This window comes from Loxodonta africana, chromosome X (genome assembly GCF_030014295.1).
Source record: "Loxodonta africana isolate mLoxAfr1 chromosome X, mLoxAfr1.hap2, whole genome shotgun sequence".
Lineage (NCBI taxonomy): Eukaryota > Metazoa > Chordata > Mammalia > Proboscidea > Elephantidae > Loxodonta > Loxodonta africana.
In genome coordinates this window covers 158970660-158992657 of record NC_087369.1, presented here as the reverse complement: position 1 = coordinate 158992657, position 21998 = coordinate 158970660, and the positions used below count along the sequence as shown (strand labels likewise).

Here is a 21998-nt window from a genome sequence, read left to right as displayed (position 1 = left end):
CTATGGGGCAGTTCTACTCTGTCCTGTAGGGTTGCTATGAGTCAGAATTGACTTGATGGCAATAAGTTTTGTTTTGTTTTGAACCTGGGAGTCCATGAGTGTTGCAAATGGTCAACACACTTAGCTGCTAACTGAAAGTTTGGAGGTTCAAGTCCACCCAGGTGTACCTCAGAAGAAAGGCCTGGTGATCTACTTGAGAAAAACCAGCCATTGAAAACCTTATGGAGCACAGTTCTACTCTGACCCACACAGAGTTGCCATGAGTTGGAATCCACTCAAAGGCAACTGGATTGTTTTAAAAAAACTACCAACAGTTTTTTCATGTTATCTGGGATGGTAGAGGGTAAGGAGAGTCTAAGAGCTTTGTACCAGTGATTGGTACCAGTGCTCCAGTCTATTTAGCACCCAATGTTAAATCTTGCAGAAATCCTGGTGGCATAGTGGTTAAGTGCTACGGCTGCTAACCAAGAGGTCGGCAGTTCGAATCCACCAGGTGCTCCTTAGAAACGTGATGGTGCAGTTCTACTCTGTCCTATAGGGTCGCTATGAGTCGGAATCGACTTGATGGCAGTGGGTTTGGTTTTTGGTCGGGTTAAATCTTGCTTAGAGGATCCAATGTGGTATCTTTAATGGGGTAGATACGGTGGGTGGGACCATAAGAGAGTGAGAGATGAGGGGGTGGGGTTAGAAAAAGAAAGGAGGTACTGTGTTGCACTGTGCTAGAAAATTTACAGACTTCATCTCATTTAAGCCTCACTTCAATTCTGTGAGGAATGTACTATTATTATTATAACTTCCCAACGTCACATATCTAGGAAGTGGCAGAGCTGGGGTTTGAATTCAGCTCTGCTATCTCCTCAGCCTACTGCACCATCCATATTACAAGGGTATTGGGGGACTTAAGATTCTGAAACCCAGGAGTTTATTTTTCTTTCTCATTGGCAGGGTCTGATCTTCTTTACTTATGTAATCATTTATTTACTTCTTGAAGAGGTAATATGTTCTCTTGTTACAAGATTCAAAAGATACAAAGAGGTATAGGATGAAAAGTAAATCACTCATCTTACCTTACTCCCAGATACTCCGTTCCTCTTCCTGAAGGCAACCACTGATACCAGTTTCTTGTGTATCCTTCTAAAATGTTCATCTGTTTACTCCTTTCTACTCAAGGAGAAATGTGAGCAACGTGTCTGGCCAGGAAGCCTCAGAGACAGTATTTGGGATTGGATTAAGATGGCTTCCCATCACGCTTAGCCACAGAGCATAAAGTAGGCAAAATTCACCTTCAATGCTCACTTTGTTGCCTTTGGGGACCCTTCTTGCCCCCACCCCCCTACTGCCCCGCTCACCCTGACCTGTCCTTCCCTCCCTAGGAAGAACCATCAACTTCAGCCAATTCGTGTTCTATTACTTTCCTTGAATCTCGCTTGCTGTTCCCCAGGGGCTGTCTTCACTGAGAAATTAATCCCCACTGAGGAATGCATGGGTGTCTAAGAATTGATGCGCTACCCTTTTCATAAAACATGTTTACATTTTAATAAGGGGCTTTAATCAAAGGAGTGACTTGAATAATGGGGATTTCAGGTGCTTTGTTATGGCAAGGCCAACAGAGCAGAGTTTTCTTTCAAAAGGTACGGCCTAGTGGCTTTTCCTCTCTACTTTCCCTTGAGCGTCAAACCAACTGGGTGCTCTGCCACTTTGGCTGCCTGAAATTATTTGGCTCCCAGGGTAGTAAGGACTCTGGTCTTGACTTTTTTCCTTTAGGATGTGGACAGTCATTGCTTTTTGTCTGTTTGTTTAGTAATATTTTATTGTGTTTTTGATGAAGGTTTACATAGCAGTTCAGGTTCCCAATTAACAATTTCCACACACGTTGTTCAGTAACGTTGATTACATTCTTCACAATGTGTGAACATTCTCATCATTTCCATTCTGGTTGTCCCATTTCCATTAATCTAGCTTCCTTGTCCCCCCTCACATTCTTGTCTTTGTTTTAAAGTAATTGTTAACCATATAGTCTCATGTAGGTGATTTTTTAAAGGAGCACAGTACTTACAGGAGATATTCATTATTTTTTTAGCCAATTTGTTATTTAGCTACGAGGTGACCTCAGGGGTTAGTTTTGGTTCAAGGTATCTCAGGGAAATAATCTTGGAGAGTCCTTCAGTTTCAACCAGTCCAATAGGTCTGTTTTTTTTGTGTTCTTTAGGAATTTGAGGTTCTGTTCCACATTCTTCTCCCGTTCTATCAGGGTCCGTCTATTGTGGCCCAGATTAGAATGGTCAGTAGTGGTAGCCGGGCAATATCTAGTTCTTCTGGTCTCAGGATAGATGAGGCTGTGGTTTGTGTAGCCTATTTGTCCTGTAGACTAGTTTCCGACACAGTTTTGAAACATAAAATTTCCTAGGCTGCAGACATTTCTCCCCTAGTATGTCATAACTATAGGCTCAAATATTATCTAAAAGAAGAAAAAACTACATCAGCAAATAAGAGAATTATTCTGACTTTAATATTCACTAACTGCTATCTCATTCCGCCGCTTCCGAATTAATACTTAGAATAGGAAGTCGGAGCAGATTGCTACACAAATTCAAAATTTCCCCCAATCTGGGAGGGGGGGTGGTATCTCTGGTGGGATGTATTGAAGAAATCTTTGTTCGTGAACGGAATTCATTTTGATTTCCACGGGTAATACTCTTGTCCCACAATTAGGCTCAACTTCACAACTCAAGGGAAAGAAACCAAAGGGATTTTCATCAAAGTGATCTGCATCAAAGGAAAAAAAAGAAAACATTTTCAGCTATGGCATCAGGGACTTTGCACATAGTAGAAGCGTAAGAAGTTTGTATTGAATGAAGGAATGAATAAAGGAATTTGGAAGACAGTGAAAGTTGCAGGGCTTTCCTTGGATAGTTTCATATAAATTTGGGGTGAATTAATTCATCCTGACAGCACAGTTTAAGCAATCATAAATGTATATGTAGGCTTTCTGCACTGTGAATAACAGGCAGTGGAATATAAGGACCTTAACCAAGGGGAGGATATTCATGGACAAACCTTGGAGGCCTCCAGGAAGTGACAACATAAAATGGGAACACACACATCTATATCCCCTATGAATCTGATGTTGCTCTGAAGGCTTGGCTGTTTCTCAAGCCTGAGGGTGCCTAGTGGTACAGAGGGTATTATTTTTTCACGCCGTGCTAATGCAATTGAGCTTCTCGCCACAAGTTTGATGGCAGCTTCTAGATTGCCATTGTAGAACCTGTGGCCCAAGAGGCTGAGCTATCTGCCCCACTGGCAGAATTACTGTCACAATTAACTGAGCACCTCAATGCGGGCCCTGGGCCCCTTGGCTCTCCAGGTCTAATGCTTGGTAATGATATATATATTATTGGTTGGTACAACATTAAAATCCTGGACATGGTATTTGCAACTTTTCTTCCAGAGTACAATAGGTACACATTTGGACTGTGTATTTGTTAATGAAACAATATCCCCCAGGAACAGCAGGTGATCCAATACTCAGTAACCCTTTTTGCAAAAAGTATATTTCCCAACCAGCCTCAACAGTGATCTACTAAGGAGGTGGCACGCCCCATGCCCTCCATATACTATGGCTCCCCAGTACCTCCATATGAGCACCAGAATATATCTGCAAGTTAGCTGGCCAGAGTTTGATGGACATTATGAACAGGAAAAGGTTTTTGCATATGAACCTCTAACTTGCCCATACAGAGATGGAGAATGAGACTCTATGCACTAGTCAACCAGCCTAAACAAGAAAACAGTGTTGCCTCATGCCATTCTGAAGCTGGTAGACACTTTGGAGATGATCCATTCTAGCCTCCTCATGCTGAAAGCAGAATGAATCTAGCTCCAAGTAGGGAAGTGATATGCCCAAGGTCACAGAGTAAGTGACAGAGCTGGAATTGGGCCAAAAGCCTTTTGACTCCAAGCTCAGCACATTTTTGGTCCATCATGCTGCTTTTAAGTAGGCTGCAACCTTCGGAAATACAACTGTTGTTTTCAGCCAACATAGTGAAAAATACATGTGAATGAGGCAGACTTACCACCAGTATTGAAAAGGTAGGAGAATGACTATAGCCAGGCCACCAGAAGTGGTCTGTGTGTATGAACTAGAGCCTACTTTGGTCTTTAAGGAAGGCAACCATAAAAAAAGGAAAGAAAGAAAGGCAACCAAAGTCCATAGCACCATCATCTAATTCGAAGCACAGAACTGAATCATTAAAACGTTAACTCAAGTTCTTGCTCACTCTGCCTCTCTCTTTACTTTAGACCTATTCTTTCCCTCTACTTTCCTTCCCAATACCCCATCCTCACCTCAACATCTGTGTCTGCATTTAGAAATATGACTTCCTACGGACTAGGGTGAGAATCTAAGAACGATATGTAGTTGAGAGGGTTTTCCCGGTGCGGTGCAATGAGCATTAGCCTGGATGCCAGGAGACCAGAGTTCTGGCCTTAGTTCTGCTGCTGATGGGCTGAGTATAAGTCCATAAGTCATTTTTCTTTTCCCTGCTTAAGTTCCCTCATCTATAAAATTAGGGTATTAGACTAGACAGTATCTAAGGTTTCTTTTGTTTTTAGCCAAACCAAACCTGTTGCTGTTGAGTTGATTACAACGCATGGCAACCTCATGTGTTACAGAGTAGAACTGAGCTCCAGTCTCTGCTGGGGAGAAGCCTGTTGCTTTGTTTTGTGGGCAGCAAACTAGGATTTGAGGGAATCATTTCAAGTGACAGTAACAATGACAGAGAAAGCTCAAGGAGGTGGACATAGGAAATTCACATCTTATTCAAGAGCAAAACTTAAAAAAAATAAAGTCAACAATGCTCCTTTAGGTGTTCTGCAATTTTAACCACTGAATAATAAAAAATAAAATGACCCCAGATTCTTAAAGGTCAAGTACATCATCAAATGGACAAGCTGCAGGTGTCAGACCCTCACAGAATCTACTTTACCAAGGTTGTCATAATTTCCTATTCTTGAGGTATTTAAAAAATATATTGTGACAGTGGATGACACAAAATGGAGCTTCCTGTGGACTCAAGAAGAAATTTAGAATAGCACCAACTAAAAAGCAGCCCCCTGTGGCATCGGAGAGCAGAGAAAGTTCTTTTCTTTAGTTTAAACAGCAGCTGTTACCAACAGGAGGCAGAAGCAATGCTGAGACAAAGGATGGAAGGAGCAAAGAAATGACCCCTCTGCCCACCATGGTCTCAGCCAGTGCCGGTGAGGAAGGAGATCCATGTGGTCAACCTCCAGACTTCCAGAGTTGTCTCCTTAGCATCTTGGGCTGCAGGAGGAAAATGTTTTCCTGGCTATGTGGATGCCTGCCATCTTAGAAGAGGCAGGAGTCCCAACTCCCCCTTCCTCAAAAAGAAAAAGCCCTTCACCCTTTCTTTCTCATTAGGCCTGAGACAACAGGTTTGAAACCAAAGGACCTGCCAAGCCAGGTAGGTCTACTCCCAACAGCAGCCAGAGAGCTAGGTGCCCTCTCAGGCTTCCTTTGTTTGGCCACCAAGGGAGAAACAATAGACAAAACAGAAAAACTGCTCAAAGCAGGTATAGCGCGGTAAACGACAGGTCTAAGAATACAGTGCCAAAAAGGCCAGTTAAAAAAAAAAAGGCCAAGAGAGACTGGAGCCCACCTTGTTTTTGGTTGGTTGTGGTTTCATAATGTTGATAGCACCTCAGCAAGACAGGATCAGGGACAGTCATATTAAAATACCATGGCACCATTTTATTTAGGCTATTTCAATTCATAAAAACGCTTCCTAGTCCATAAAACACGCTTCAGTAACCAAAAGAAAGAGATACTGGTTGAGGCACATCAGGGATATCTTTTTCATTTTCCACCAGCATCGCCTTGGTTTGAGATTATCGTGGTGGTTAAACATCAAGAAGAAAATCTGGCTGGATATCTCTCAATGAATTTAGGCTACCATCTACTCATCTTCAACCATCCTTGACATCTACTGTTGCTTGATGCGATGCAATTAAGCTCTGGCACTTCTTTCCTTGCTTTAGTGCTTTAAAAACCCCTTGTTCTGCAAACTACTGCTTCCAAAAGAGGCTGGTGGAAGGGCCAAATGGGGTAGGGTATAATCTCTTCCCATGCACATCTCTGTGTGACAAATTATTTTTTAATTATCCATAAATTTTTTAACCTCCCATCTCTCTCTCCTCCACTGGTACTAATAATCCATCAGATTGATACATATTAAGTTCACTAGGTGTCTCTAGTCACACCTTCTCCAAGAAAGAGCCCAAATACATACATGCACGTGTGCATTTAGTTTTGAAGGGGAAGCATCATGCAAGGCCAAGTACGTAGCCTCACGTTAATTCAATATCTCTAGAATATCAGTGTAGATGGCTAGCCTTTTTGTTTTCTCACCATTGGGGAAGCTTATGCCTGAAGGAGTGCCTTGTGCGGAGCTTACAGATTTGAAAGTGGAATTAGTTGCAGTTGACTTGATGGACGGTGTCAACAATTTGTGTTCAAAGGTTTTCCTCAGTCTCTTCTGTTTACTGCCAACGTTCAGCCCATATCTGCTGCTCACATCTGAAATGACACACAAAGAGTCAAAATATAAAACTCATCAAACCGTGCAGTTAAGATGAGTGAATTTTATGGCCAGTAAATTGTACCTCAATAGCGCTGTTAAAATCACACTGATAAAGCTCAATGCACAGAGTGTTTATTCTGGGTGCCTCCAGGAGTCAGATTTTCTATGAAGTTGTGAGAAGTAAGTTTGTACTGTAGTGAGTGGTACAGATGGGGCCAATTCACTTATCAAGGATGCCCACTTTCTCTAGAGCTTGGCACATGGGCTGGCAGGCTACTGGCACGTCCAGGGTACAGAAGGGGGATTTCCGCACTCCTTATAAAATCTTAGAGTTCAGGGACTGCCTTCCCTAAAGATTATAGACTGGGCTTTGATTGGGACTGAGTGAAGATGCCTGAATTAGATGGGAGAAACTTTTGACAGATAAAAAATCAGTTTGCTGGGACTGGAGCTATTCTCAAGGGAAGCGCCAGTTTTAAGAGGCAATGAGTCCCCTACAACTCCCATTCTGCAGGAAGGGCCATCGGTCCACTCTGGCATCCCACCTGGCCAGGTATCTTAGAAATGCTGATAAGTTCTGTCCACCTCCACCACAACTCCTCGTTCCCATAATTCACACAACTCACTGTTGGCTATGGGGCAGAAACAAAAAAAAACAACCAAACCTGTTGCCATTGAGTCAATTCCAACTCATAGCAACCCATAGGACAGAGTAGAACTGCCCCATAGGGTTTCCAAGGTGGGTTAAAACTGCTGACCTTCTGGTTACCAGCCGAGCTCTTAACAATCGCACCACCAGGGCTCCAGAAAGTGCCTGAAATCCAGTGCCTAGCACACAGTAGGTACACAATCAATACTTTTTTCATTGAATCGAGACTGAGGTGACTGCCAGGACAAGTAACCCAAGGAATCTGGGCCAAAAGAGAAGATTCACTTGGTTAACATATGGCCCAAGTCACTTTCTTCATCTGACTTCATTCATTGTACAAAAGTACAAATAATTTTTATGACATGGAAATAGTCTCTATTTTAATGATGATGCTGTATGAACTGCAGTGAGGAGACAAGTTAATCGGATCCATTTTGTACAGAATGTGAAATTCAAAACCTTACCCAAAGCGGCATCTTACCAGGAGAGTTATCCAATCGAAACCACTTGCAACAGAGGTGGATCTGCCACTGCTCCCGCACATTCTCCTTCATCGCACAGTGGAACACAAAAATGAGGAATCCTAAGCCAGGAAAAAAGGTTGGTTTTTTTCAGCTTCTCTCACCACCTGTCACCAATACCCAGACTCAGATCTGTTCTTGCCACCATAAGTACTATCTCCAAGGAACCTCAGGACCACCACTGGCTTTCCAATCTCATCTTTCTAGCCTCCCTTCCAAAGGCAGTGATAGCAGGAAGGTCTGTATCAAGATTTTATGTCAATCACAGTTTTCCCGCTGGGCTGATGTCTATCCTAGAGCATGAGAGATCAGGTCTGCTACGGTAGCCAGCCTCCAAAATGGCACCCAATGATCCCCACTTTCTGGCATTCACATCCCTGAGTAGTTTCTGCCCACACTGCACCAATAAAATATGACAGAAGTGATGGCGTGCCACTTTCAAGATCAGGTTATAAAAAACATTGTGTCTTTGATCTTACTCTTTCTCTCTCTTGCTCGCTCTCTCTTTTGGACCACTCATTCTGGAGGAAGCCAAGTGTTATGTCTTGAAGATGCCCTAGAGTGACAGCCCTGTGGAGAGGCCTACCTGGTGAGTAGATGAGGCCTGCAGTCTACAGCCATGTGAGTGAGCTTTCTTGGAAACAGATCCTCCAGCCTCAGTCAAGCCTTCAGAGGGCTGCAGCTCCAGCCAACAGTTCGACTACAACTTCATGAGAGACCCTGAGCCAACTAGCTAAGCTGCTCCTGAATTCATGACCCTTAGAAATTGTATGAGATAATAAATATTTGTTGTTCTAAACTGTTACAATTTTGGGGGTAATTTGTTACACAGCAATAAATAACTAATACACCTGCTCCTTGGCATGAATCCACTGCATGGAAAGTTCCACTGCAAGCCCTGATTTTGTCCTGCAAGTGGGAGGGAGGTGCTGAAGGTATCTACCAATAATACTGGTCACTTATCATCCCCCCACCCTCTAAAATATCACCTTGGAAGATAAATGGAGGACTCAAGATGACCCTAGTTGCAAATGTCCTGGACAGCCATTTGGATTTCCTTTGAAGTTGGGAGTGAATGGGGCAGAAGTAACCCAAAGCACTTGCTACACAAACTCTCACAGCCTTCTACGACCTTAGCAATACCTGCTTGGGCCTCAAAATATTTATTTTGATCACAACAGTCTTAACTCATTACAAACCGAGCACAAGTCAGTGGTAAATGTCCCCTAAGCTATTTGCAGCTAAGTCATTTGTGGAAGTAAAGAATTTTGACTGAAGTAGGTGACAGTCTCCTGCCAATCTGCCCTAGTTTGACCATACCTCCACCAGCACCATGTTCAGTTTGGGATGCCACATTTTAAGAGGATGATGGCACACGGAAGTATTCCAGAATAGAGTAAACAAGGACAGTGGTGGGCTTGATGAAAAGCTGAAGGAGCTGGGATGTTTTATCTGGATAAAAGAAAACTTGGAATGGCAAACATAAGGTGAGGAGAGATGACAGCTATAGTCACAGATCTGAAAGGACTGTCATAAAAATGACCAGTTAGACTTGTTCTGTGAAGTTGCCAGGTTAGAACTAGAAGCAATGGGAGGAAGCTACAGACAACCAATTTTGGCCAGTTCTGACTCATGGCTACCACAGAACAACTATGTTGTAACAAGCCAAAGCTAGCATTTACAAAGCAATGACTATATAATAAGCATTGTGCTATTAGTCTCATTTTTACAGGTGAGAGACCCTGGAGTCCAAGAAGTCTAGTAAACTTGACCCAGAGAGCGGAGACCCACAGAGCTCACAGGGAGCTGCCAGTGTCAGGACTGAATGCAGGTCAGGCCGACTGCAGAGCAAAGGTCTTAACCACTGCACCATACTACCCTCAGGTACCGACCACCAGTGAGAATCAGAGCTGATTAGCAGTTAAATGCTGTGCTTTATGGATGGTGGGTTCTCTGTCCCTGGAGAGTTTCAGGCAGAAGCCAGTGACTTCCTGTCTTAGAAAAGGGAGTTGACTCAAGGGCCTCTTGGCTCCCTGGCCCTAGCCCTGAGACTCTGGGATTGCAGGTGGGAGGCAGCAAGCCTTGAGGCTAAATGGAATGACTTGTCTCATTAATTCCTCATGGGCTTTCTCTACATTTGCCAGTGAACAACTGTGGTGATGAGTTCAGAGGTGTTCACTCTTTTTCTGAGCAGCAGCCACCTGGAAGGTGGCGTGTGCAGCAACCCGATGCCAGCAAAGCCTGGCGTCAGAGCAGGTCAAAGCCCTTCAGCTTCAGTGCGAATGAGGGGCACCAGTGACCTCAAGTGCTTTCTTCCTGCTCTGATTTCCAGCATGGAGTTTAGTTAGTTCACAGACTGAAAGGTTAATCTGCAAATTCCAATGAGCCGCCTGCCAGCTCTCCCTCACCGCCTGCCAACCCTCCTTTTTCTTTCCAATAACAGATTGATCTGCTTACTCACTAGAACACAGGCATGAGGGAAGATGTCAGGGTTTTATTTGTGCATCTCTCCTTCACAAATGGCTCATCATGAGCATCATTTTCTTCACACCTGATCACAGAGCAACCTCCTTCAGCCAGAATTGTGAGCTTGCTATCCATCTCTTAAATAGTTAATTTGTTCGCTTATTTCATTCATTACATTCTTGTTCTGAGGTTGTTTGGGTCGTGGCGGGGGGGGCTTGGGGGTGTGTGTGGTGTGTATATGTGCGTATGGGATGTGCATGTGTGTATGTCGTGTGGAGTGTGTGTGTGTGTAACTTGAGTTTGAAACTCAGGGCTCTGAAAACACCCTCTCCACAAGATGGCATGGCACATCCTATCTTGTAGGCAAGACAAGGAATGTTTGGTGCCTGATTGATACAAAGCATGTCTGACAAACAGCTTGGCTCTGTTGATGCTGGATCTATGGGACTTTGGTTTTAGTCTTCAAAAGATCTTAGTTGGATTCTGCTTCTACCCATGTAGGCTACTGGCTTAGATACTCTTTCCCTTCCACTGTAGGAACAGAGCACTCCTGTCCTTTCCTAAAGCTCTATACTGCTTTGCTTTCTTGTTCTTTCACCGTCTTTCTCTTTTATCCCTCTTGCCACAGGTTGAGCGCATTTCTCCTTAGAATTAGCAAGCCAAAAAGAAGCCTGGAGTCATTGCCAAGGACGAAGTTCACACAGCACTTGGCCCTGACCCACTTCCATGGGACATCCCACACCAAGGCTGGTTAGTTTTTGGAGTCAGGGCATCATGCTCTGAATAGGGTATTTCAGTGCACACCAGGTACTTCTGTCAAGAAAAAACACAGGACTATCACCAGAACCGCAGTCAGCATTCTAGGATACAATCCAGTGCTGGTAGCCTCAAAGGGACCAAGTGAGAGTGGTGTGAAGAGCTCCTAAGAACGACATCCTTCCTGCCAGAGGGGCAGGAGAAAGGTGTGGCAGTCTGCTTCCGTAAATATTTACAGCCTTGGAAGCCCTATGGGACAGTTCTACTTAGTCCTATAGGGTCACTATGAGTTGGAATCGACTCAATGGCAGTGGCTTTGGTTTGGATCCCAGGGGGACAATAAAATAGCACGTGAAGGAACATCTCTTATGTCTTTTTACGTTCCAATCTGAATATGGCTGTGTAAGGTTGGCAGAATCTGGTAGTACTGAAAGTTGCAGTTGATCTACCTCATTGTTCTATAAATGTCTTGAGTCAGAAAACATGAGAGCAAAACTATGCCTTACGCTAGATTGCTTCCCCCCACTCCAGTACTTTGCAATTGCCTGGCATGTAATGAATGCACGCTAATTCACATCTCCCAAGCCCCCTCAGGGTTAACAACCACAAGGACAAAGGGTTCTGAGGTCTTAAAAAACACTGGGTTAAAACAAACTTTTAAGGGTTTTTAAATTTCTTCAGCAGAATTTCTCAGAACTTTTGTCATGCTAATGCACGTTGTACCATTCCAAAAATGGGGGAATATAATTTACAGGTTGGTCAACTTTTTCAACCAAAGAACTCTTTTCTTGCTGGAGCATTCCATGGGCCCACTAGTGGACTGCACTTTGGTAAAAGGGTTTGTGGAATAAACAAATAGTAGAGAGCAGTAAGGGAGGCCCTGACTTAATGGACTACCCAAGTTGACTCAGCCTGCCCCAGTAGCCCAAACAGACTGAGCCAAACTTGGGGATGAGAAGATGGGGTGGAGTTGGAGACCTTAAGGAAATCATTCCTCATGCTTCTTCCCCCAACATTTTGTAATAGATAAAATCAAGTTAAAATAAACATCAACAATTATTGAGAGGTGTAGCAACCAGATCTCTAGCTTTAACTTCTCATACGATCTTGGTTTATAATTTTATCACTTCATTGATCACTTGCTCCTTTTCACCAGAAAACAGGAAGGAGATTAAAGAGCTATAGTACCCTTAGACAGCTGAACACATTGCCGTCAAATTGATTCCGACTTAAAGCGACTCTATAGGACAGAGTAGAGCTGCCCCCATAGGGTTTGCAAGGCTGTAAATCTTTATGGAAGTGGACTACCACATCTTTCTCCAGTAGAGTGGCTGGTGAGTTTGAACTGCTGACCTTTCGATTAGCAGCCGAGCACTTAACCACTGCACCGCCAGGGCTTCTTTTAGACAGCTTAGGACCATCTAATTCAATCAGTTGTAGTGACTTTCTCAAGGTTGGTTTGTGGCAAAGCCAAGGCTGGAACCTTGGTCTCTTGCTTTGGCCCTCTGTTCTTTGCTTTTGACCTTCATTCCCCTACAATTCTTCAATTTCCTAGCCTGGCTCTTTCCCACAACATTAGGATATTTGATGCGGCCAGGGCCTATGGGGTCAAAACAATGTTTGTACTGTCCAGCAGTTACAATGTTCAACTGGGTTGTACGCTTCAAAATGCTGACACGAGTGTTAATCTGTACATTTACAAGCACGATGTGTTGATGCAACGAATACCATAGAAGTATTGCCACAACTGGAGTTGTGTTAGCTATCTGAGTTTCTCTTTACATCCCTGAGTATTTATTTAATGAAGTCTTAACATCTTGTTAGTGTTTCCAATAGCTGCCTTTCAACTCATTAAGAGTAGAGGCCTCTTGGAGTATTTTTTCCCTCTTTCAAGTTTCTGGTAGGTGAGATTATCGTCAAAAACAACAAAAGAGTTGGTGGAGGTCTCAGTAGCCACAGAAAGGGGAAAGAAGTAGAATTTACCTTGCAAGGTGTTAAAAATGGCAAAAAGATACAAGAAGAAGATTCTCACAGGTCCCCAGGCAAAAAAGGCAAACCCCCAGGTGAGGCCGAGCAAGAATGTCAGGCTTGTCGTGCCTTTGAGGTCATGCAGAATCATCTTCCGCCGAGTCTTCTGGCTTTGGGCTTTCATAGAATTAAGTTGAACAATAACAGTGCAGAACATGGAGAGATTCATGATAAATATGAGGCAAAAATAACCCACAACTGAGATGTAAAAGACAGAATCGTCCTTAATCCAACAACTGTAAGAGACAAAGAAGGGAAGGCCATTGTGAGGTAGAGAAACAGAAACTCATATTTGTTAGTGAGACTTTGAGGATCACCTAGTCAGTTTCATTCCACTTGAGAACACCTAGACCCAGAGAGACGAATCAACTGAAGTTGACTCCGGGGGCACAGTGAACCCTGGTCTTCTGAGCCCGAGTCCAGGGTTCTTTCCAATATGCCAAGTCAGAAATCCTAGACGATATTTCTGCCCTATATATGCAGAAACCTCTCAGTTCAATTCCCTTAGAGACTATTCTGTTCCTCAACAGCAGAAAAACAAATTATGTATTTTCCCCAAAATTGGCTCCCCCCACTTTCCACCTGAGCTTTTATTTGCAGGATGAACTCTGCTTTGCACGCTAAATATCACAGTGAAAGGACATGAGCAATGAATGGCTTTTCTGAACGCTATATCAAACAATGATGAGATTATCAAAGTTAATGAAAGTGCAACCAAAGGAGGTCAGCTCTAGTTGCACTGCTTTAAAATATGATGTATATCTTAAACCTCTCACCACAGCTACCACTTTGGACTTCAAAAGGCCACATTGGTCACTGGCTTAATTAATGGCTCCATGTTTTTCTATTAAAGAAGGAATATGCAGTGGTTCATATGAACAGGTACTTCCTTTAATAACATTTCCAATTAATAGAGGCAATATCACTGATTTCTGAACACACAATCATGACTTATTTAACTCGAGGTCAACTTAGCTGAGACCTCCTTATGAGACCCAGAAAATCCCTTTTGGCTATGTTATTCATGTTAGTGTGGGTAATTTCACGCATGTATGAGTTTGTGTGTGTACGTGCGTGCATGCGTGCGTGCGTGTGTGTGTGTGTGTTGGGAGGGAGTAGAAAACAGTATTTAATTTTACTAATAGAGGAAACCTGGTGCCATAATGGTTAAGAGCTACAGCTGCTAACCAAAACGTCAGCAGTTCGAATCCACCAGGTGCTCTTAGAAATCCTATGGGGCAGTTCTACTCTGTCCAAAAGGTTGCTATGAATTGGAATTGACCCATTGGCAATGGGTTTGGTTTTTTCAGTGTTTTATTATAAAAACTGAAGAAAAAGTTTACACACAGAAAAAGAAAAAAAAACAATCTTTGATGGTTACGAGCGTTGCTATGAGTCAGAATCAACTCGACAGCAATAGGTTTTACAGGTTTTTAATGGTCAAATACTTAGGGTTCTCTAAATAATCAGCCTTGAAGGAGGTTATAGAAAGAACTTGCAAAATGAGGCAACTGTATATGTTTGGCTAGAGAATCATCTCCAGGAGATATTGTTAAGTGAAAAGGGCAAGGTGCCAAACAGTGTCCATCTATCATTTGGGTACCAAAGCAAGCAAAAGAATATCTACATGAATTTGAGTGTCTAATCATAGACCATCTCTGGTAGGACATTCAAGAATTTGGAGAGAGAAAAAGGGTAGCTGGGAATGGAGGGTGGGGCTTAAGTTTCATCCTCTACCTTTTTGTTTTTTTTAATTTTGGACCAGGTACATGTATTTTTACATGTATTACCCCTTCAGAAAATAATTATCTTTAAAAACCTCTTAGCACAGCCTGCCTCTTACTAATTCACATATAAAAGGGCTTTTTAAAAAGGGGGGCGAGGGGAGTTGGTTTTGTCCTGATTTTGCTTTTGCATTTGCTCTTTGAGGAAGAATCACCATTAGATAGACACTGGAGACTCTTTAATCACAAAACAGGTGAGAGGGAGGTCAGGCGGGGGAGACTAGAAGGGAGGGAAAGAAACGATAACAAGGAATATTAATTAGAAAGCATCTGCTGAATAGGGCAATATAATTTTGACCCTCCAGAAACTTCCATCTCAATATGAAAGATGGGGTGGGGGGAGGGTCGTGGTGGCAGGACCTCCTGGATTTGATTCCAGGAGAGGAAATTTATAGTGGAAACGAATCTGAGAAGCAACGATAAAGAGAACGGATAGGGGTAAGTAAAAAGCAATCAGAAGTGCAAAATGAAATTGTGCAGCCTAAAGGACCACAGGTAACTATTTACACACCTGTAAAAGAAGGTTCTGGAGAGGTGAAGGGGAGTGAATTGTTACTCCCTTGTGACTATGGATGAGAAAGCCAAAGAGATGGGCTTATACATCAATAACAAATAAAGAAACAAGAGGCCAACAAAGCTGAGACAGTTTAGAAAGGAAAGCTGTGAGTCTTCTTCAGTGGATACCTTCGTTGTTGAAAGGTAGAAAATGTTTTCCAACTCATCTCAGTTATGGTGACTATCTCAACTCCTTCCAGCGTTCTGTGAGCTGTCATCATAATAGCTACCAGACACATAGCACTCACCATGGCACCATGCTAAGTAATTTATATCCATGATCTCATTTTAATTTGCACACAACATGGAGAGAAAACATTATTATCCCCGTTTTGCAGAGGAGGAAGAGATGAGGGAACTTGCCCAAGGTCATACACAGTCCAGGCGCCTAACCATTGTGTGAGTGGAGCCACAACTGTGTTTAGGCAAGATAAGCTGAGGCTCAGTCTACCTGAAGCCAATGTCAAGAGCAAGCCTCAGGCCAGGAACACCCCACCATACCCTGAAGGGAAAGAGAGCCACCACCTTAGAGAAGCAGAGACACTAGTACTTACAATGGAGTCCCTGAGCTCAGAGTTCCATACAGATCTTTTTTCACACTGAGTATGATTGTCACCATAATAGCTGGGATTCCTAGAGTAAGAAAGCAAGCCAAAGACATCCCATTAGGAAGCAGATCAGAGGGACCCTGATCAATGATGTGGGCGCTGATAAGTTAAAACACTGTTTAACTGAACCACAGATGTGTGAGCATCAAAATACCATTGTTTGTAAAATGTTTGTGAATTCTTCCAAGTTAAACATGTCTAGGAGTTCTCCAATCTGCTAAACTAAACAGCATGCCAATGGCTCCAATACAACACCCACTGGTTATTAAAAATAGCTCAAATGCCAAAGAAAATCAACTCGGCAATGGAAGCATGTCGTTGGCATCAGAATGCAAGTTCGCATGGAGCACCTCTCAGATGGTGGGCCCCCATTTTTTTCTCCCTGTCAGTACTGCCCCTTAGTTCGCTATATCTTTCTGTCTGGGTCACCTTGGAGGAAGGGCATAGGCAATCAGCTTCAGGCTTCACTGCTTTTTTGATAAAGAAGATGTTTCCACACTCGTTACTAGATTGACATTTTGACTAGATCGACCAGTTAACGACCAGTCAGTTCAGCTAGACTATAATAAGGTAATCAGTTTGGTCAAAATGGTCACACGTGACATGAGTGTAGACACAGGGTTTAAAAATCCCATTTCATGTATTTTTGCAAAACCTAAATTATTTATTTCTAAACATGTGTTTCTCCTAAACTAAGATAATGCACCCACACACATTTTGGGGATTTTGTAAGAGACTTTCTGCTCCAGAGAGTGCCAAGCATCTTGAAAACTCTTCCACTGTCCTGTTCCATGACAAACAGGACAATCCCTTCAAATCTATGCAGCCCGCACCTAGCAAGTACCTGGCATGATATAGATGTTTAAAAACTATTTCTTGAGGGGAGGGGTGGAGGGATGCCTCACATTTAGGGTGGAAGTTGCATGGTGGTCCTCAAGCTGTATTTACACTTTGATAATAATGACAATAATAACAAAATTGATCCCTACTGGTTGTTTGTCATAATGTAGACAAATCTGCTGTCTTGGACAGGGATTTAAGTGAAGAGAAGAAATGAAAAACAAAACAAAAACCTTTTCAACAGGTTCCTTTAGCAGTAGGGATGCAGAGCTTCGCTCATAAACAGATGCTGGTATTGATTTTCCTTACCGTAACTGCATTTGTCTGATACTTAAGGTACTAAAACTCCCGTAGGAAAATGAGCACCCTGACGACCTTGCATGTTTCCACATAGTCCATGCAGGCAAAGGTATGACTTGAAGCTTATCTGAGCTTTGGCAGAGCGCCTTGTGATCTTCCACCAACACAACAGGACTGGAGGCCTGAGGGGCTGCCCCTAGGCCATCTTCCACTGGGCTCCCTATCTCCTCTGGGAGGCTGTCGTGAGACAGTTTCTCATCACCTCCCAGGTTCTGATGAGGTGTGGTGTTGTCTGCCCTCCCCCCTCAAATTGTTGTTGGCTGCTGTAGAGTTGGCCCCAACTCATGGCGACCCCGTGCACAACAGGATCAGGCCATTGTGTTCCAAAGGGTTTTCAATGGCTGGTTTTTGGGAAGCAGATTGCCAGGCCTTTCTTCCTAGTTTGTCTTAGTCTGGAAGCTCCATGAAACCTGTTCAGTATCATAGCAACAGGCAAGGCTCTGCTGACAAACGGGTGGTGGCTGAGCATGAGGTGCGTTGGCCAGGAATTGAACCTGGGTCTCCTGCATAGAAGGAGCGAATGCTACCACTGAAATGCCACTGTCCCCTCCCCTCAGAATAGAGTTGAAAAAATAAAACCACACAGTTACAATCTAGAACTGGCACCTCAGCAATGAGGGATCCCGCAACTCAGGTTGCAGTCATCTGGTGCGTTTTGTTTGGGTATTGTTCCCTTTAGTGTGTGGGACAAAGATCTCTGGGAGCTGGCACCTTTAACTGCTCTTCCTTTCACTATGTGATAAACCAAATCCAAAAGGTGGCTCATTCTATCTTTATTGGCTGAAACTTGACCTTTGTTTTGCCTTGTCTTGTGCGTGTATTTGACACTCCCCAGATTTCTCCTGCCTTGAAATACGAGCCATAGCCTTTCCTGCCTCTCCCTGTGTGGAGTGAGAAGATCAAAGGGATAAGACACAAGCCACGGGGAACACCAGCATTTAAGGAGCAAGTGAAGGAGGAGGGGCCTGCAGAGGAAGCTAAGACTAAGTTATGATGAAGGAGAAGTAAAGCCAGGGCTGAGTGATATATACAGCCTTTAACAATTAGCCATATGGGGGTTATCCACTTCTTGGATTGTTCATGAAGGCTCTTCCACAACACTTTTCAGTCCTTCTGTTAAGTCAAGATGAGGAATGCCAGGCAAAAGGGCAGACTGACTGCTTTTGATCTGTGTTTTCAATGGCGTTTCAGAGGGCACTAAAACAATTTTTGGGGGATTACGCTGTTTAGTATTTGCCTGTTTCTGCTCCCCATACTAGCATAGATAATAGCACTGACTATGTATCCGATGGAACCCTGGTGGTGCAGTGGTTAAGCGTTAGGCTGCTAACCAAAAGGTTGGCAGTTTGAATACGCCAGCTGCTCCTTGGAAATTCTATGGGGCAGGTCTACTCTGTCCTATAGGGTCACTATGAGTTGGAATCGACTTGACGGCAATGGTAATGGGTATGTATCCAATAAAAGCATGTACTATGGTAATGAACTCATTAAAAGGATGAGTAGCTAATTGGGACGGTATTGTCTTTACAAAGGTGGTGGAAGATAAAAATCTATCTTCCCATGTATCCCACATAAAACACAACTCTTATGTATCCCCTGGAGTCCCTGGGTGGTACAAATTGTTAGCACACTTGGCTGCTAACCAAAAGGTTGCAGGTTCAAGTACACCCAGAGGGCCTTGGAAGAAAAGCCTGGTGATCTACTTGAAAGATCAGCCATTGAAAACCCTATGGAGCACAGCTCTATAGCTTTACTCTGCAACACATGGGATTGCCATGAGGTGGAGGTGGCTCAAGGGCAACTGGTTTGGTTTTATGTATCCCATACATTTTCAGAACCCAGAATCTGTTTTGAATACAAATCAAACCTACCGCTATCGAGTCCATTCCGACTTATATCAACCTTATAGGACAGAGTAGAACTGCCCCATCGGGGTTCCGAGGCTATCATCTTTACAGAAGCAGACTGCTACATCTTTCTCATGGAACGGATAGTGAGTTCAAACCACAGACCTTTGAGTCAGTAGCCGAGCATGTCAAGGAGAAAAAGGAGCTGAGCTGACCATGTCAGTTAGAAATACGGGAAAGTAAGCCAATGAAATGCCATTTACATTGGGAGCTATTCATTCTGGGTTTCAGCCCTGGCTTCTTCCACAAGTCAGAAGTGATACCCATAGTCAGGAGGAGGGGTGAGAGTCAGGTCAAGTCTAACCCAGTGCCCCTTCACACGTTTCAAACCCTTTAACTGTTCCTTACACCATAGGGCCATATGACAGAGGCTAAAAGTACAAACTATGGAGGTAGACTCCCCGGTTCAAAGCCCAGTTCTGCTACTTACTAGCTGTGTGGTTTATGGCAAATTACTTCATCTCCCTGTGCCTCACTGTCCTCATCTAATCAATGGGTATAATGATGGAACCTCTCCCATAGAGACATTGTGAGGGGTATGTAAATGAGTATGTAAAACACTTAGAACAGTATCTGGCATGTGCAAGCACTACCTAAGTGTTAGCTGTTATAACAGTAAGTATCTGTTGAGACTGTAACTTCTGCAAAGGGGCAGATCACATCTGACAGTTCACTACTGTAGATCCAGCATTTAGCATATTATACTTTAGCAGGTGCTCAATACATATTTGTGGGCAATTCCCCATTGTAAAGGTTAAAAGTTAAATTTATAGAGAAAAATAGGCAGAAAAAAAGATGTACACCCAAATACTCGTAAATCAACCCTTAATTCCTTACCTATGAAAATGATAGAATTTGGTCCTGAGTAATTCATCTAATAGAGCTAGAATTAGAAAGGTAAACCAAACCCAAACCAAACCATTGCCGTCAAGTCGATTCCGACTTGTAGCAACCCTACAGGACAGAGTAGAACTGCCCCATAGAGTTTCCAAGGAGCGCCTGGTGGATTTGAACTGCCGACCTTTTGGTTGACAGCAGTAGCACGTAACCACTACGCCACCAGGATTTCCAGAATTAGAAAGATAAAAAAAAAAATTTTTTTTTTTATACACAGGCTTAAATCAGAGACATGAAGAACAATGGCAGATTTACTTACCCCAACCAACTAGACAAAATTTAAGGATGTAATTTGGGATGTATATATTGAAGACTTTGACTAGAGCAAAATACATGTGGACTGTCTCCAGGCCCATCCATGTCAAAGAGACGAGCAGGAAGTAATGAAGAGCCACTGCGGTTGTGATACAAAGTCCCACTTTCTGAAATGATGCTGACCAGGAATTGACCAGAAACACCATGTTTAGCATCAGTAGTGCTGTGCACAGGTTGATCAGGATTTTGGAAGGATAATCTTTTCGAAGTTTGCTAACATAAAATGCACAATGTTAAGTTAGGTAGGATTTCTATTTTTAATCAAACATTGACACATCTTCTCTGCCTAGTTAGTGAGTTTTCCACCCCTTCCCCAGGTACAGTCAAAGTATCCCAAACACAGTGACCTACACTAAAAAACCTGTTGCCATTGATTGGATTCCAACTCATAGTGACCCTATAGGACAGGATAGAACTGCCCCATAGGGCCTCCAAGTCTGTAAATCTTTTATTTATTTATTTTATTGTACTTTAGATGAAGGTTTACAGAACAGACTAGCTTCTCAGTAAACAGTACACATATTGCTTTATGACACTGGTTAACTATCACAAAACACGTAAACACTCTCCCTTCTCAACCTTGGGTTCCCCATTACCAACTTTCCTGTCCCCTCCTGCCTTCTAGTCCTTGCCCCAGGGCTGGTGTCCCCTTTAGTCCCATTTTGTTTTATGGACCTGTCTAATCTTTGGATCAGGAGTGGCTTCGTTACTGAGCTAAAACGGGTGTCCAGGAGGCCATACTCTCAGGGTTTCTTTAGTCTCTGTCAGGCCACTAAGTCTGGTCTTTTTTTGTGAGTTAGAATTTTGTTCTACATTTTTCTCCAGCTCTGTCAGGGACCCTCTATTGTTATCCTTGTCAGGGCAGTCAGTGGTGGTAGCTAGGCACCATCTAGTTGTACTGGACCCAGTCTGGTGGAGGCCGTAGTAGTTGTGGTCCATTAGTTCTTTGGACTAATCTTTCCCTTGTATCTTTAGTTTTCTTCATTCTCCCTTGCTTCCGAAGGAGTGAGACCAGTGGAGTATCTTAGATGGCCGATCACAAGCTTTTAAGAGCCCAGGCGCTACTCACCAAAGTAGAATGTAGAAGTTATTCTCTTTAAAGTACGTTATGCCAGTTGAGCTAGATGTTCCCTGAGACCATGGTCCCCATAGCCCTCAGCCCAGTAATTCGGTCCCTCAGGGTGCTTGGATAAGTCTTCGGAGCTTCCATGACCTTACCTTGTACTGTTGTGCTGGCTTCCCCAGTATTGTGTACTGTCTTACCCTTCACCAAAGCTACCACTTATCTCTTGTCTATTTTAGTGTTTTTCCCTCCCCATCCCTCCCCTTCCTCGTAACCATCAAAGATTGTTTCTTTTTGTGTGTAAACCTTTTTGTGGGTTTTTATAGAAGTGGTCTCAGACAATATTTGTTCTTTTGTGATTGACTTATTTCACTCAACTTAATGTCCTCCAGATTCATCCATGTTATGAGATGCTTCACAGATTCATCATTGTTCTTTATTGTTGCGTAGTACTCCATTGTGTGTATGTACCACAGTTTGTTTATCCATTCATCTGTTGATGGCCATCTAGGTTGTTTTCCACCTTTTTGCTATTGTGAACAATGCTGCAGTGAACATGGGTGTGCGTATGTCTATTCATATGACAACTCTTATGTCTCTAGGATATATTCCTAGGAGTGGGATCGCTGGATCATGTATTTCTATTTCTAGCT

General features: G+C 43.2%; 1 protein-coding gene across 1 annotated transcript in view; it reads right to left on the bottom strand.

The window, feature by feature from the left end:
* Positions 1 to 2589: 2589 nt before the first annotated feature.
* The window catches only part of ADGRG4 (adhesion G protein-coupled receptor G4), a 131490-nt gene continuing 112081 nt past the window's right edge, over positions 2590 to 21998 (bottom strand). Inside the window, exons 18-23 of the mRNA XM_064277642.1 lie at positions 20227 to 20495; positions 15910 to 15988; positions 12972 to 13252; positions 7727 to 7828; positions 6425 to 6592; positions 2590 to 2766 (exon numbers count right to left, since the gene is read on the bottom strand). Of these exons, the coding sequence (XP_064133712.1) occupies positions 2591 to 2766; positions 6425 to 6592; positions 7727 to 7828; positions 12972 to 13252; positions 15910 to 15988; positions 20227 to 20495 (1075 nt within the window). The 3' untranslated portion in view covers position 2590. The remainder of the gene's footprint in view (positions 2767 to 6424; positions 6593 to 7726; positions 7829 to 12971; positions 13253 to 15909; positions 15989 to 20226; positions 20496 to 21998) is intronic.